This window comes from Saccopteryx bilineata, chromosome 5 (assembly GCF_036850765.1).
Source record: "Saccopteryx bilineata isolate mSacBil1 chromosome 5, mSacBil1_pri_phased_curated, whole genome shotgun sequence".
NCBI lineage: Eukaryota > Metazoa > Chordata > Mammalia > Chiroptera > Emballonuridae > Saccopteryx > Saccopteryx bilineata.
This window is the reverse complement of record NC_089494.1, coordinates 205358102-205372911: the sequence shown is the minus strand read 5'-3', so window position 1 is coordinate 205372911 and position 14810 is coordinate 205358102. Positions and strand designations below refer to the sequence as shown.

General features: G+C 40.8%; 1 protein-coding gene across 2 annotated transcripts in view; it reads left to right on the top strand.

The window, feature by feature from the left end:
* Positions 1-14810, top strand: part of FRAS1 (Fraser extracellular matrix complex subunit 1) — a 514100-nt gene that overhangs the window by 433120 nt on the left and 66170 nt on the right. For both annotated transcript variants that reach the window (XM_066279180.1, XM_066279181.1), the window contains 4 exons: positions 1500-1613; positions 3401-3551; positions 4998-5157; positions 7334-7502. In XM_066279180.1, the coding sequence (XP_066135277.1) occupies positions 1500-1613; positions 3401-3551; positions 4998-5157; positions 7334-7502 (594 nt within the window). The remainder of the gene's footprint in view (positions 1-1499; positions 1614-3400; positions 3552-4997; positions 5158-7333; positions 7503-14810) is intronic.

Sequence of the window (14810 nt, the reverse complement as noted above, 5' to 3'; positions counted from 1 at the left end):
GCCATCAATCTTTACTTTCTTAAGAGAATTGTTCTCTTCTAATGTCCAGGCGTCTGGAAGAAACATTAAGACAGCCCCTCCACTACCATCCCACTACTTCCTGCTGTTTTCATTCATTCCTTTATTCCTTAGCCTGGTCTCCTGCAGTTCCATGACCTCCCCATTGAGTAACTGCAACTTCGGTAGAAGGTAGGCAAGGACGCTCCTACAGCTAGGCAGCTGTTTGTGACTCCACAGAAGAGGGTTTTTTAAAAACATTTTATTTATTGATTTGAGAGAGAGAGAGAGAGATCCATTTGTTATTTCACTTATTTTACACTGGTTGATTCTTGTATGTACCTAACCAGGGATCGAACCCTGAACCTTGATGTATTGGTACGATGCTCTTACCAACTGAACCGCCAGGCCAGTCTTAGTGGGCTACATGATTACACCCTGCCATACTTCCAGGGTTACAAAAGGGTCAGCTGCTCTCTCCTGCACAGTGCCTTTCATGCTTCATGATGAATGGTAATGCTGCCTTTGTGGATGGAAGATTGTCCCGCATCCTTTAGAGATGGGTCATTCTCGGTGGGTCGAAGTGTCGGGAGGCTGTCTCCTGGGATTTCCCTGCCATTTCAGTGTCTGCACAGCATCATGCTTGGCAGTTCACTGCTTTTTATTCTTTCTCTTTCTTCTCTCTCCCAAACTATAGCTGATGTCCAGTTAGTTTGACTTTCAGAAGAGAAAAAATATTTTAGCATAAATCAGCAAGAGGGCTGCCCCTCTGATAAACTATACAAGGTCACAGTGGGTCTCCAGAGGGACCTTGTTATTCTAACAATGGAAGTGACTGAGAAGGAGGTGGTAGAAGCTTGAAAAGCCAGTACCAGCCGCCCTGCATGGCAGCTGCCTTGCCCTCTCCCAGCCCGCGAGGCGCTGGGTCCCTCTCACCACCTATGCGTTGTATGGATGTGTAAGGATAAAATTAATGAACCAAAATTTCTTTTTACTATTTCTACAAACACTTTTATTCTTTATTTCTTCTGCCTCTTTCCCCCATATGGATAGTTCTTTCTCTCAAAAAAACAATCTCTTCCCAGGAAACCTCTTTTTATGTCTAGCAGAGTTCCACCCGGAGACTTTGACATTAACATTTTAATGATGGGTTTCCTCTGCCTCTCAGGAAAATTTGAACAAGATTTATTGAAAGGAAAATGTTTATCATTTTCACTTCGAGGTAATATTGAACTCAGTGCAGACTGCATAGGTGTGTAAAAGTCAACTTCCATAGCAGGTGCAATTCCAGCGGGAGTGCCACTGTTTCTTGCTTTTCTTCTCACGTTGTTCCCTTTATCAATCAGTGCTCTCCCTTAAGCCTCGTGCCAACAGGCGCTAAGTGACGAAAACTGGCTCCAGTGCTCATTCTTGAAGCGTCACCTGATTTCAGGGGCTCTGGACCTGACCTGTATCAGACATCTGTGAATGATGAGTTTTCTTCTTTGGCTTCCTCCCAACAGATTATGACAGCGGCACCTCAGCAGTTCCGAGTAGACATCCTCCCAGTAGACGATGGCACCCCTAGAATTGTTACCAACCTGGGGCTCCAGTGGCTGGAGTATATGGATGGCAAGGTGAGGCCTTTCTCTCTGCCCCATTCACACTCACCAGCTTGGGCAATAGCCTTGGTCATGATGGTAACTGCTGACTAGAACTCCAGTTCATGTCATATTTACTACTCCCTAAGTCAGCTGATACTCCTAAGGTTGGAGAGCTTCATGAATTGAAGTAGGATTGTATATAGATTAACACGTTCTTATAAAATGACTTCCAAAATAGCAATTATTTCTTTCCCTTATGTAGAGGGTGGAAGTCTAGGGCTGTACATGGCAATTCAGAGATGCAGAGTCCTTCTATTGTATTGGTCTGCCATGCCTGGCCTGTTGCTGCTGACACAGCCCAATCTGTTCAGCTCTTCATTAAAGTTCCAATCCATGGAAAGAGGAAAGCAGAAAACTAGAGAGTCAGGAATATATTTTAAGCAGGTGATACAGGAATTAAATACATCTCTTGCACTCATATTATTTTGGCAAGAAACGGATCATATGGGCCCGTCCGTTGAATGGGAGGCTGGGAAATAGAGTCTGTAGCTGGACGGCTCGGTTAACAAGAAGAAAAGAAGGATGGGTTTTGAGAAACATCTGGAATATGCCATTAATGGGAAGGAAGTATTTTTGTAGGTGAGTGTGCTCAGAGGAATACTTTAGAAATTCCTTTCTCCTCCTAAATCCTAATTTGGTCATTTTAAGATACGCCATAATCTTCACCTGGTAACACGCTGAGCATTAAATCCCTGTCCACAGCCAATACACACAGTGCTTCAGCACAGTTTGGGAACGGGTTTCTTTCTCTTGTGTGTGGTATTCCCTCAAAGATGTGAATTTTCTCATCTCCATGGAGCTGATTGGTTGGTTGTACAGGCACAGCTCAGGGATAGTGTGGGTTCGGTTCCAGACCACTGCAGTGAAGCGAGTGTCACAGTAAAGAGAATCATCCTCATTGTCTAAGAAGCACAAGAAAACACGGTGTGCCTGACTACGCAGCTGTTGTGCTGAAGTTTCCCACTGAACTAATTGGAATGTTTAAAATATCTGAAATAAAATTAGTACAAATTTTTTGCCCTGTTTTATCTTTTTTTCGTGTTCAGAACCATCCCGTTCTCTTCTCAACAGTGCACAGTTGGTTTTCTCCTTCCCACCCCTATCTACTCCACTGCAAGGACTCTTGTCAAAGTCACCAATGCTCTCTATTTCACCAAGTCCAAAGATCACTTACATGTCCTTACTTTACTAGAGTTGGTAACATTTAATACTATTGATTGCCCCTTTTTTTCTCTCAAATCTTTGCTCTGATTAGATATTTGTTGAGTGAGTTAAAATATAGGTGGTATATTTGGGCAAAATTGGGGTATCATATTTATTTCACTCAATGCAAGCATTGCAGCTGACTCCTATAAGGTGTCATGTGGCCATCTGTTCTGTATCCTGTCATTCTTTCAAAGATCAAGCCTTCTTTAAGGGCCATATTCAAATCCTACCCTCTCAAATTCCTCCTTCCCCAGTTCAGATGGAATTAATCTCTCCCACTCCCAAAAAGTGTATCTTCTACTCCCAAAAGTATATACCATTCTTTTTTTTAATTTCCCAATATAGCGCTTGCCACAACTATCTTGCTTATCAACTTTTCTTTCCAAATAAAATGTGAACATGCCAAGGGCAGAGGCCGGATGGTTTTTATCCTCTTAGCCTCTTCAGTACTGACAGTTTTCCATGTTACTGAACTGAATTAAATCTGAGTCACAGGGTCTTATCCATGCTTTATTCCCACCTCATGAATTAAATTTAATGGGTTTCTATTCCAGGCAACCAACTTGATCACCAAGAAGGAACTGCTGGCCATGGACCCGGACACGGAGGACCCACAGCTTGTCTATGAGATAACGATGGGCCCTAAGCATGGCCACGTGGAGAACAAGCTGCAGCCTGGCAGAGTGGCTGTGACCTTCACGCAGGGTGGGGACTCGGGGAGTGGGAAGAGAGAGGAGTCTATTCTAACACCATTCTCCCCATCTCTCGGGTCTTACAACCACTGCTAGCTTCTCACCCCTAAGTAACCTATTTGCAGACAAATAGATCTTTTAGTGTCTAACCATCCAACTTTGGAATTTTACTTCTCTTTTTTCCCTTGTTATTATGAATTATGACCAAAAAAAAAAAATTCATCTTCACATGCTTCCTTAACTCTCAAATTTACTTTTGGTTTTGGCCAGGTTTTCTGGAAGAGATCATCTTTACTGGTTGGTTTCCTTTAAAAATAAAACATAAAAACAGCTACCAGCCATAATGAAAGATCTGTGATCCTCTGTGGTTTATATTTTGCCCTCTATGGGTTATGCATATTTTTAAAGTCTTCAGCAAATAAATGACAATCAGCATGGGTAGATTCCTCAATAGAAATATCTTCCTGTTTCAAATCATATCAAGCAAACCACTTTGTATTTTAGATTCTCAAAAGTGTCTGGGGTCTTCTCTAGACTTCTGAGTGTGGACCTGATGGGAGTAGTCACTGAGAAAAACTGCATGTTGTATAATTCATGAGCCATGTTTCCTTTTTCTCACGGTCCCCAGTCTGTGAGCTCTCCTAGCCCACTGTATCTGTGCCTTGTGTGGGGCTGTTTGGATCCAACCTTAGTTTTTTTTTAGTAGCACATACCTTCCAAAGAACCTTCTTTAGAAGGGAGTAGTGTAGCCTGACCAGGCGGTGGCCCAGTGGATAGAGCATCGGACTAGGATGCAGAGGACCCAGGTTCGATACCCCGAGGTCGACAGTTTGAGTGTGGGCTTATCTGGTTTGAGCAAAGCTCAGCAGCTTGGACCCAAGGTCTCGGACTTAAGCAAGGGGTTACTCAGTCTGCTGCAGCCCCATGGTCAAGGCACATATGAGAAAGGAATCAATGAACAACTTAGGTGTCGCAACGAAAAACTGATTGCTGCTTCTTATCTCTTTGTTCTTGTCTGTTCCTATCCTCTCTGACTCTCTCTGTCTCTGTAAAAAAAAAAAAAAAGAGAGAGAGAGTAGTGTGGATATGAGCATACACACACAGAAGAAGATGGTGCCAAAGACTTTTCTCCGGCAGCTCTCAGATTTGCTTCTAACATTCCACAGACATTACAATACTTTTTTTTTTTTTTTTTGGCCATGACCCTGGAATTCTTATTTTACCACCACATAAGGTATTTCCTGTAAATATAGACAGCCTTTGGTCACACCCAGCTGCAGGAGCTTGTGTTTACATCTGATGGGAACATTTATTTCTTAGACCGTTATCCCTTTCTGTCCTTGTTAACACGAGTTCTGTCTATGACCCATTAAAAGAATAAACGAGATGCGTCAGTGTGGGCATCTACGAGGCGATTTTCACAACCCTGAGGTAATACGCTGTGCCTTTTTTCTCACAGAGGACGTGAACTTGGGGTTGATTCGTTACGTGTTACATGAGGACAAGATCCATGAGATGATGGATGGTTTCCAGTTTCTGGTGAAAGACAGTAAACCCAATGTGGTCGGCGACAATGTTTTCCATATCCAGTGGTCCCTCATCAGCTTCAAACATACCAGGTACAAGTGTCGTTGTGTGTTCACTTGTGAGAAGTGAATCAGGTGAGCAGAGAATTCAGGGTGAAGAACTCTGTGGGTCAGCTCTAGTCATTTGACGATGGTGGTGGTGATAATAATAATAAAAAAGTAATTTTACCAAATATTTTTATGTACTGCATGTAGAAGACATCGTACTAGATCGACATCACCTTCTTTGATACTTGCAGCTATGAGCTGACTACTGTTGTTGCCCCTGCAACAACAAAGCAATAGAGACAGAAAGAAATGAAGTAATTTGCCCAAAGTCACATAAATAAATAATCAGCGGTAAAATCAAGATTTAAGCCCAGTGATCTTAACCATTGTACTTTACTGCCTCTCCTATAAGTATTTTTGCTTTTGTCTTTCAGTTTTAGAAGATAATCTGGTAGAACTCTTGGGGGAACAAAATGCACATTCAAGTTCTACAGATAATCACTGGCCCATGAGAACAACACCTTGGTCTTCTATCTATATTCTCTCTGTTCTCCAGATCATATTCTCCCCCTAGCTTATTTGGTATTTGTAAGATTGTATATCTTTAGGGGACAGATTCATAGGTAATGCAGACAGCTTTTTAAGATGCTTCCGTAGTCTGTTGGGGACTTGAGAGGCAAACCGAGAGGCACCAATGGATAAAGGTGGGAAAGCACAGAGCTGATTGTGTGGTTTAAATTATAACTAGGATTATAATTTTTTGTGGGAGGAAGAATTCTATAAATCTACATTTCAGAGACTCACTATTTCTAACAAGTCAACTTCATGATAAGTCAATTGAAAGTTGGAACTTATAGAGGGAAGGAAAACATACAAATTTCATTTCCTGTGCCTCAGATGTGGGCTCTTTCACTCTCACCCATACACACTTGGGGAAAGAATTAGTGTAAAACCGGGACCCACTTTTATATGTGTAATGTTTTGCTGTTGTTTACCAGTTTTCTTCTCCTACAAAATTAACTGAATAAAATTGATCATGTATTCTGGAAGCCCTCTCATGTTTAATGGACTAAATAGTACAGAAAACTCCCAAAGCAAACAATGACTAACCTGTTGAGGCACTGTGCCCACCAACCTCACAGCTATAGGACACCAGCCTGTTTTCAGTGATGGAAAACGAAGTCCAGCCAAGGCCCACTCACTAGACACATTATAATTAGTAGCACATGGATACTTTACCTTCTATTTTGCAAAAGCAATACAACTTCCTAGCAGCAAGCTAAGTTAGCTCTGTGTCTGAGTGCATTCGGGCTCCTATAACAGAATACCATAGACTGGATGGCTTATAAACAACAGGAATTTATTTCCCACAGTTCTGGAGGCTGGAAGTCCACGATCAGGGTGCCGGCAGATTTGGTGTCTAGCGACAGTTCGCTTTCTGAGTTGGGGACTATTGTCTTTTCACTGAAACCTCATACGGCAGGAGGATGAGAGACCCCCACCCCCGTGTCTCTTTTATAAGAGCACTAATCCCACTTACAAGGTCTCTACCCTTATGACTGATCAACTCCTACAGGAATCATCTCCTAATATAATCACATTAGGATTAGGGCTTCAATATTTGAATTTGTGGGGGACACAAACATTCAGCCCGTAGCACCCTGTCAACTCCCCTGTTGTCATAAAGCTCCATTTGTCTAAACACCTTTGTTAACTAAGCCCATCTATAACCTTTGGTTTCCATTTTCTTACCTCTCCCACTGCTCTAACTTCGCCCCCCCCCAAACACACACACTTGCCACACTGCCTGGGGGTCTGATCCAGTTGGTCTCTATCTGAGCAAAGGCACTGCGCTCCAAGCAGCTTTTTTCCCTGAGAATCCACCAACCTCTTCCAAGTACTCTACCACACCGAGGAGAGATGGTCATTTCTCCATGGTCTGAGATACAAAGTTCATACCCATCTTCTTCATGATTTTTCACCCTCCCTGAAAACAAGGCAGGTACCATTCTGCATCCACAGCTTCAGTGGACACGTGGTGCTGTGACTGTCCCAGCTGAACATGTTTCCTCAGTTTACAACCTAGCTTCTTAAAGCAATTACTAAATTTCCTCTTCTCTGACATGCCTGCCACTATACACCACCCAGATGAGACTGGCATTAAACATTCTTCACAGCCCTGGTGCAGAATTTCAGAGACTACCTTTGTGTGTGTTTCTAGCTACAACATCAGTGAGAAGGCGGGGTCTGTCAGCGTCACCGTGCAGAGGACTGGGAACCTGAACCAATACGCCATCGTCCTGTGTCGCACCGAGCAAGGCACTGCCAGCTCCAGCTCCAGAGTAGGCTCCCAGCCCGGGCAGCAGGACTACGTGGAGTACGCGGGCCAGGTAGATGGGGGAGGCATCTAGTTCCCGGACTGCCTGCGATGCTGTGGAGTGCCTATAGGCTACTCTGACACCTTCCATTTCTTTCCGTCCCACCTCCCTTGCCATTGGCATCTTTCCTCAAGTACTTTTCCTACGTTCCGTTCCCACAGTGCTTTGTTCTTCCCGGTCTGCCTAGCCTCCATGGACATTCCCACTGCCCAAGCTTAAGTGGTTGTCTAGCTTCTCAGTCTTTACACTTTGCTTCATGACAAAAAATAAAAAAAGTCTCCAAGGCATCGTGTGCTACACTCAGCCTTGGCTTTGGGAGTCCTGATTCCCTCTCTACCTTCTTTATATGAAGAGAGGGAAGAGAGAGTGTGGGGAGACCAGTTGGGAAGCCCCTGGATGGGCTGGGTGAGACATTATGGGATTTTAAGCTGCAATTATAAAGTGAAGGTGGAGAGAAGCAGATAGATTCAACAGAAAAGCCATCAGCTGTTAGGATTTAGCAGTGGGTTAGATAGTGGGGCAGAAGGGAAAATGGATGGTGATGCCCCTTGCCAGGAGGGACAGGAGCAGGGTATGTAAAGGGGTGCTCTTGACTTTATTTTGAACATGTTGAGTGTGTGTTGCCTTAGAGACAATCAGTGGACCTCTATCTACATTAGTAGGGAGTACAGAGAGAAGTATTGGGGTAGAGAGAGAGATTTGTAAGTCTCTATATAGCAGCAGTGGTAATTAGTGCCAGAGTGGGAGTGAGAGTAAAGGGAGAGAAGGAAAGCAAAAATAAAGGAGGGCCTTAAATAGTAAACTCCTTTATGGCAGAATGCCCTGTATTTGTGATCTTTTATGTATGGCACAGTGCCTGCATTTACTAGGTATTTATTCAATGTTTTTTCAAAGTAATTGAATTACTCTTGCAGCAACATAAAGCAACAGAAATTATAAACAGGGGTGTGCTCTCCTGAGGTATTTCAGCTGGGCTGAGCTTAGGCACCTTATTTCACATTTAAATGAGTAATTAGGAGAGATAAGCTTAGGAGTCTTTTAACAAAATGATAAAATGTACTCCTGCTTTTCAAGGAAAGATAAAAGGAAGTGTTCTAGATCCTAACAAGATCTGTGAAGACTTTAATTTACAATAGTTGGGAGTGTTTTGAAATGTGGAGCTCAGTAAAAATTTGATTGGCTGACTAGTAATTTTCTGTTAATGGAAAGTATGTGTTTTTAGAGGTTTATGACTATTTTTACACTTGTTTCACTTGTCTCCTGTCCTTTCAATTGTGAACAGATCCAACCCCCGTTTCCATTTGACAGTTTTATGTTCCTCTTTTCTTTTTAGACCAAGTCAAATCACAGAAAATCCCTGTAAGTTCACAATTATATGCATGTATGATAATTTCTCTCTTTTGTACAAAGAAAATGTATTCACATTATAGATATAGCCCATCTTATTAGCAAAGAATCTACTCAGATATAAAGTTAAAATTCAGTCTGGTTTAACCACAGTGTAACTTTTCCTGAATTCAAACTTCATGATTCAGTACACTGAAATTTTATGTGAGTTTTGATTATTCAATAATATGATGATGGTAATAGGATAATATCTTACATTTGTTCAGTGCTTTTTTTTCTTGAATTTATTGGGACGACATTGGTTAATAAACTATAGGTTTTAAGTATACAATTCTATAATACCGTGATGGCAAACCTTTTTATAAAAACCACCCACTTTTGCAGTGCTGGTCAACCTGGTCCCTCCCGCCCAGTAGTGGGCATTCCAGCTTTCATGGTGAGCGGTAGCGGAGCAACCAAATACATCACAGCTTTTTTATCTACTTATCTACTGATGGACACTTAGGTTGCTTCCAAATCTTGACTCTTGTAAATAACACTGCAATGAACATGCGGGTGCACAGTCTTTCAAATCAGTGTTTGGGTTTCTTCAGATATATTCCCAGAAGTGCAATTACTGGGTCTTAGGCAGTTCCATTTTTAATTTTTTTTGAGGAAATTTCATGCTGTTTTCCACAGTGGCTGCACCAATCTGCATTCCCACCAACAATGCAGGAGGGTTTCGTTTTCTCCACATCCTCTCCAACCCTTGTTTGTTGATTCATTGAATGATACCCATTCTGACAGTTATAAGGTGATATTTCATTGTGAGTTTTGGGGGTTTTTTTTGTATTTTTCTGAAGTAAGAGTCGGAGAGGTAGAGAAACAGACTCCCGCATGCTCCCAACCAGGGTCTTCCTGGCATGCCCACCAGGGGGCGATGCTCTGCCCATTTGGGGTGATGTTTCATTGCAACCAGAGCTATTCTAGCACCTGAGGTAGAGGCCGTGGAGCCATCCTCAGAGCCTGGGCCAACTTTGCTCCAATGGAGCCTTGGCTATGGGAAGAGAAGAGAAAAAGAAGAGGGGGAAGAGTGGAGAAGCAGATGGGCACTTCTCCTGTGTGCCCTGACCAGGAATTGAACCCAGGACATCTACACGCTGGGCTGATGCTCTACCACTGAGCCAACCGGCCAGGACCTATTTCATTGTGGTTTTAATTTGCATTTCTCTGATGATTACTGACTTTGAGCATCTTTTCATAACTATTATGTCTGTATGTCTTCTTTGGAGAAATGTCTATTCAGACCCTTTGCCCATTTCTTATTGGATTGTTTGTGTATTGGATGTTGAGTTGTATCAGTTCTTTATAAATTTTGGATATTAACCCCTTATCAGATGTATCATTGACAAATATGTTCTCCCATTCATGAGATATCTTTTTATTTTGTTAATGGTTTCCTTTGCTGTGTAAATTTTTTTAGTTTGATGTCATCCCATTGGTTTGTTTTTGTTTGTTTCCCTTGCATGAGGAGATATAGCAGAAAAAAATATTGCTATGAGAAATGTCCAAGATTTTACCACCCACCAGGGGGCGATGTTCTGGGTATCTAGGGCCCTTGCTCCATTGCAACTGGAGCCATTGTTTTAGCCCAGGGGTCCTCAAACTTTTTAAACAGGGGGCCAGTTCACTGTCCCTCAGACCATTGGAGGGCGGGACTATAAAAAAAACTATGAACAAATCCCTATGCACACTGCATATATCTTATTATAAAGTAAAAAAACAAAACAGGAACAAATACAATATTTAAAATAAAGAACAAGTAAATTAAAATCAACAAACCAGTATTTCAATGGGAACTATGGGCCTGCTTTTGGCTAATGAGATGGTCAATGTGCTCCTCTCACTGACCACTAATGAAAGAGGTGCCCCTTCTGAAGTGCGGTGGGGGCCGGATAAATGGCCTCAGGGGGCCGCATGCGGCCCGCGGGCCGTAGTTTGGGCACCCCTGGTTTTAGCCCCTGAGGCAGAGGCCATGGAGCCATCCTCAGTGCATGGGACCAACTTGCTTTAATCAAGCCATGTCTGCAGGAGTGGAAGGGGGAAGAGAGAGAGAGGCAAGAGAGGGGTAGAGAAGTAGATGGGCACTTCTCCTGTGTGCCCTGACTGGGAATCAAACCAGGGACATCCACATGCTGGGCTGATGCTCTACCACTGAGCCAACCGACCAAGGGCAAGTCTTTAATACATTTTGAGTTTATTCCTGTGTGTGGTGTAAGGTGATCCAGTTTCATTTTTTTTGCATGTGTCTGTCCAGTTTTTTCAAGACCATTTATTGAATGGACTATCTTGACCCCATTGTAGGTTCTTGCCTCCTTTGCCTAATATTAATTATCCATAAAGGTATGGGTTTATTTCTGGGATCTCTGTTCTGTTCCATTGATCTATATCTATGTTTTTATGCTAGTACCATGCTGTTTTGATTACTAAGGCCTTGTAGTATAGTTTGATGATTATCAAGTATTATGATTCCTTTAACTTTGTTCTTCTTTCTCAAGATTGTTGTTGCTATTCAGGGTCTTTTGTGGTTCCATATAAATTATTGGAATGTTTGTTTCAGTTCTGTGAAGTATGCCATTGATAAAGATTGCATTAAATCTACGGATTGCTTTGGGTAGTATGGGCATTTTAATGATATATATTCTTCCTATCCATGAACATGGTATATGCTTCTACTTATTTATATTTTCTTTAGTTTCATTCTTTAGTTTCTTATCATTTCACAAGTATAAGTATTTTAAATTTGTTTAAATTTATTCCCAGGTAGTCTTCTTTTAGAAGCAATTAATGGGATTGTTTTATTTGTTTCCCTTTTTGATAGTACAGTATAGAAATTAATTTATTTTGGGTATTTATTTCATATCCTGCTGCTCTACTGACTTCATTTATCAATTCTTGTAGTTTTCTGGTAGAATCTTTAGTGTTCTTTTTTTTTTTTTTTTTCTTTTTTTTTTCTGAAGCTGGAAACAGGGAGAGACAGTCAGACAGACTCCCGCATGCGCCCGACTGGGATCCACCCGGCACGCCCACCAGGGGCGACGCTCTGCCCACCAGGGGGCGATGCTCTGCCCATCCTGGGCGTCGCCATGTTGCGACCAGAGCCACTCTAGCGCCTGGGGCAGAGGCCACAGAGCCATCCCCAGCGCCCGGGCCATCTTTGCTCCAATGGAGCCTTGGCTGCGGGAGGGGAAGAGAGAGACAGAGAGGGAAAGCGTGGCGGAGGGGTGGAGAAGCAAATGGGCGCTTCTCCTGTGTGCCCTGGCCGGGAATCGAACCCGGGTCCTCCGCATGCTAGGCTGACGCTCTACCGCTGAGCCAACCGGCCAGGGCTAGTGTTCTTTATATACAAATAATGAGTTTTACTTCTTGCTTCCCAATTTCTATGCCTTTTATTTCTTCTCTTTGTCTGATTGCTGTGACCAGTACTTCTAGTATTATGTTGAATACAAATAATGAAAGTAGACATTACTGTCTTGTTCCCATTCTTAAAGAAAACATTTTTAGTTTTTCCCATTGAATATGATGTTAAATGTGAATTTGTCATATATGATCTTTATTATAATAGATACATTCTCTTTATTCCTACTATGCTGAAGAGTTTTTTTTTTATCATAAATGGGTGCTGAATTTTTACCAAGTGATTTTTCTGCAACTATTGATATAATCATATGATTTTTATCTTTCATTTTGTTTATGTGGTGTATCACATTATTTACTTGTGGCTATTGTATCAATCTCATATCCCAGGAATAAATTCCACTTGATCATGGTGTATGATAATTTTTTTTTATAAATAAATTTTTATTTTAACGGGGTGACATCAGTAAATCAGGGTACATATATTCAAAGAAAACATTTCCAGGTTATCTTGTCATTTAGTTCTGTTGCATACCCATCACCTAAAGAGAGATCGTCTTCCATCACCCTCTATCCAGTTTTCTTTGTACCCCTTCCCCTCTCCCTCCTCCCCTCCCCCCACCCCCGTAACCCCCCCACTCCTGTCCATGTCTCTTAGTCTCGTTTTTATGTCCCACCAATGTATGGAATCCTGCAGTTCTTGTTTTTTTCTGATTCACTTATTTCACTCCGCATAATGTTATCAAGATTCCACCATTCTGCTGAAGTGATCCGATGTCATCATTTCTTCTAGCTGAATAGTATACCATGGTGTATATGTGCCCCATCTTCTTTATCCAATCCTCTATTTTTTTTACAGTGATTAAAAGCCTTTAATGGTGTATGATAATTTTAATGGATCAGGATTATTAGTATTTTGTTGAGGATTTTAGTATCTATGTTCATCAGGGATATTGGCCTATAATTTTCTTTCTTTGTAGTTTCTTTATCTGCTTTTGGACTTAGGATAATGCTGGCTTTGTAAAATGAGCTTGGGAATCTTCATTCCACTTGAATTTTTTGGAGTAGTTTGAGAAGAATAGGTGTTAGTTCTTAGAATGTTTGGTAAAATTCTCCTGTGAAGCCAAAGGGTCCAAGACTTATGTTTATTGGTAGTTTTTTAAATTACTTGTTCAATTTTATTAGTTTTAATTGGTGTATTCATATTTTATGATACTTTCTGATTCAATTTTGGGAGATTTTATATTTTTAGGAATTTTTCTATTTCATCTAGATCAGTGATTTTCAACCTTTTATGAGCCGTGGCACATTTTTTACATTTACAAAATCCTGGGGGACACCACCTACCAAAATGACACAAAATGACACTCTAACACAGTACATATTATACATATAGTTAATAATATAGTTTCTAAGTGTATACTCACACATGACCATGTCTCACGGCACACTAGTGTGCCGCGGCAGACTGGTTGAAAAACACTGATCTAGATTGTCTAATTTGTTGGGTGTATAGTTCATAATATGGTTTTACAATCCTTTGTATTTCTTTGGTGTCAGTTGTTACTTTTCCTCTTTCATTTATGATTTTATTTATTTAGGTCCTTTTTTTTTCTTGATGAATCTAGTTAAAAGTTTGTCAACCTTGTTTATTTTTTCAAAGAACCAATTGATTGTTTTGTTGACTCCTTTTAATTTATTTATTTTCTGATCTTTATTATGTCCTTTCTTCTACTCACTTGGGCTTTGTTTGTTATTCTTCTAGTTCCTTCAAGTGTAAAGTTAGATTGTTTATTCAGATTTTTTTGTTTCTGAGATAAGCCTGTAATGCTATGAATTTCTCTCTTAGGATTACTTTCAGTGTATCCCATGGATTTTGGCTTGTTTTATTCAAATTTCTTTTGTTTCAGTGTATCTGTTAATTTCTTCCTTGATCTTATTTTAATTCATGCATTGTTTAGTGACATGTTGTTTAGCATCTATGTTTTTGTGTGTTTTTCCGTTTTTTCTTGTGGTTGATTTCTAGATTTATATCTTTACTGTCAGAGAAGGTGCTTGATATGACTTCAATTTTCTTAAATTTATTGAGATTTGTTTTGTGTATTGACATGTGGTCTATCCTAGAAAACGTTCCATGTGTACTTGAAAACAGTGTATATTCTGCTACTCTGAGGTGAAAGGTTATGAAGATATCAATTAAATCTAGTTGATCTAGTGTGTTATTTAAGGCTGCTATTTTTTTGTTCATTTTCTGTCTGGAAGATCTATCCATTGATGTCAGTGAGCTGTTAAAATCCCTCCCTATGATAGCATTACTGTTGATCTATCCTTTTATGTCCATCATAATTTGCTTTATATATTTAGGCACACCTCTGTTGGGTGTGTATATGTTTACAGGGGTTATATCCTGTTGTTGCATTGCTCCCTTTATAATTATGTAATGCCCCTTTTTTTTGTCTCTCAATATGGCCTTTGCTTAAAAGTCTATTATGTCCGATATAGGTATTATTAACCCAGGGGTTCTTTTTATTATTATTATTTTCATTTGCATCAGTTATCTTTTTCCATCCCTTTACT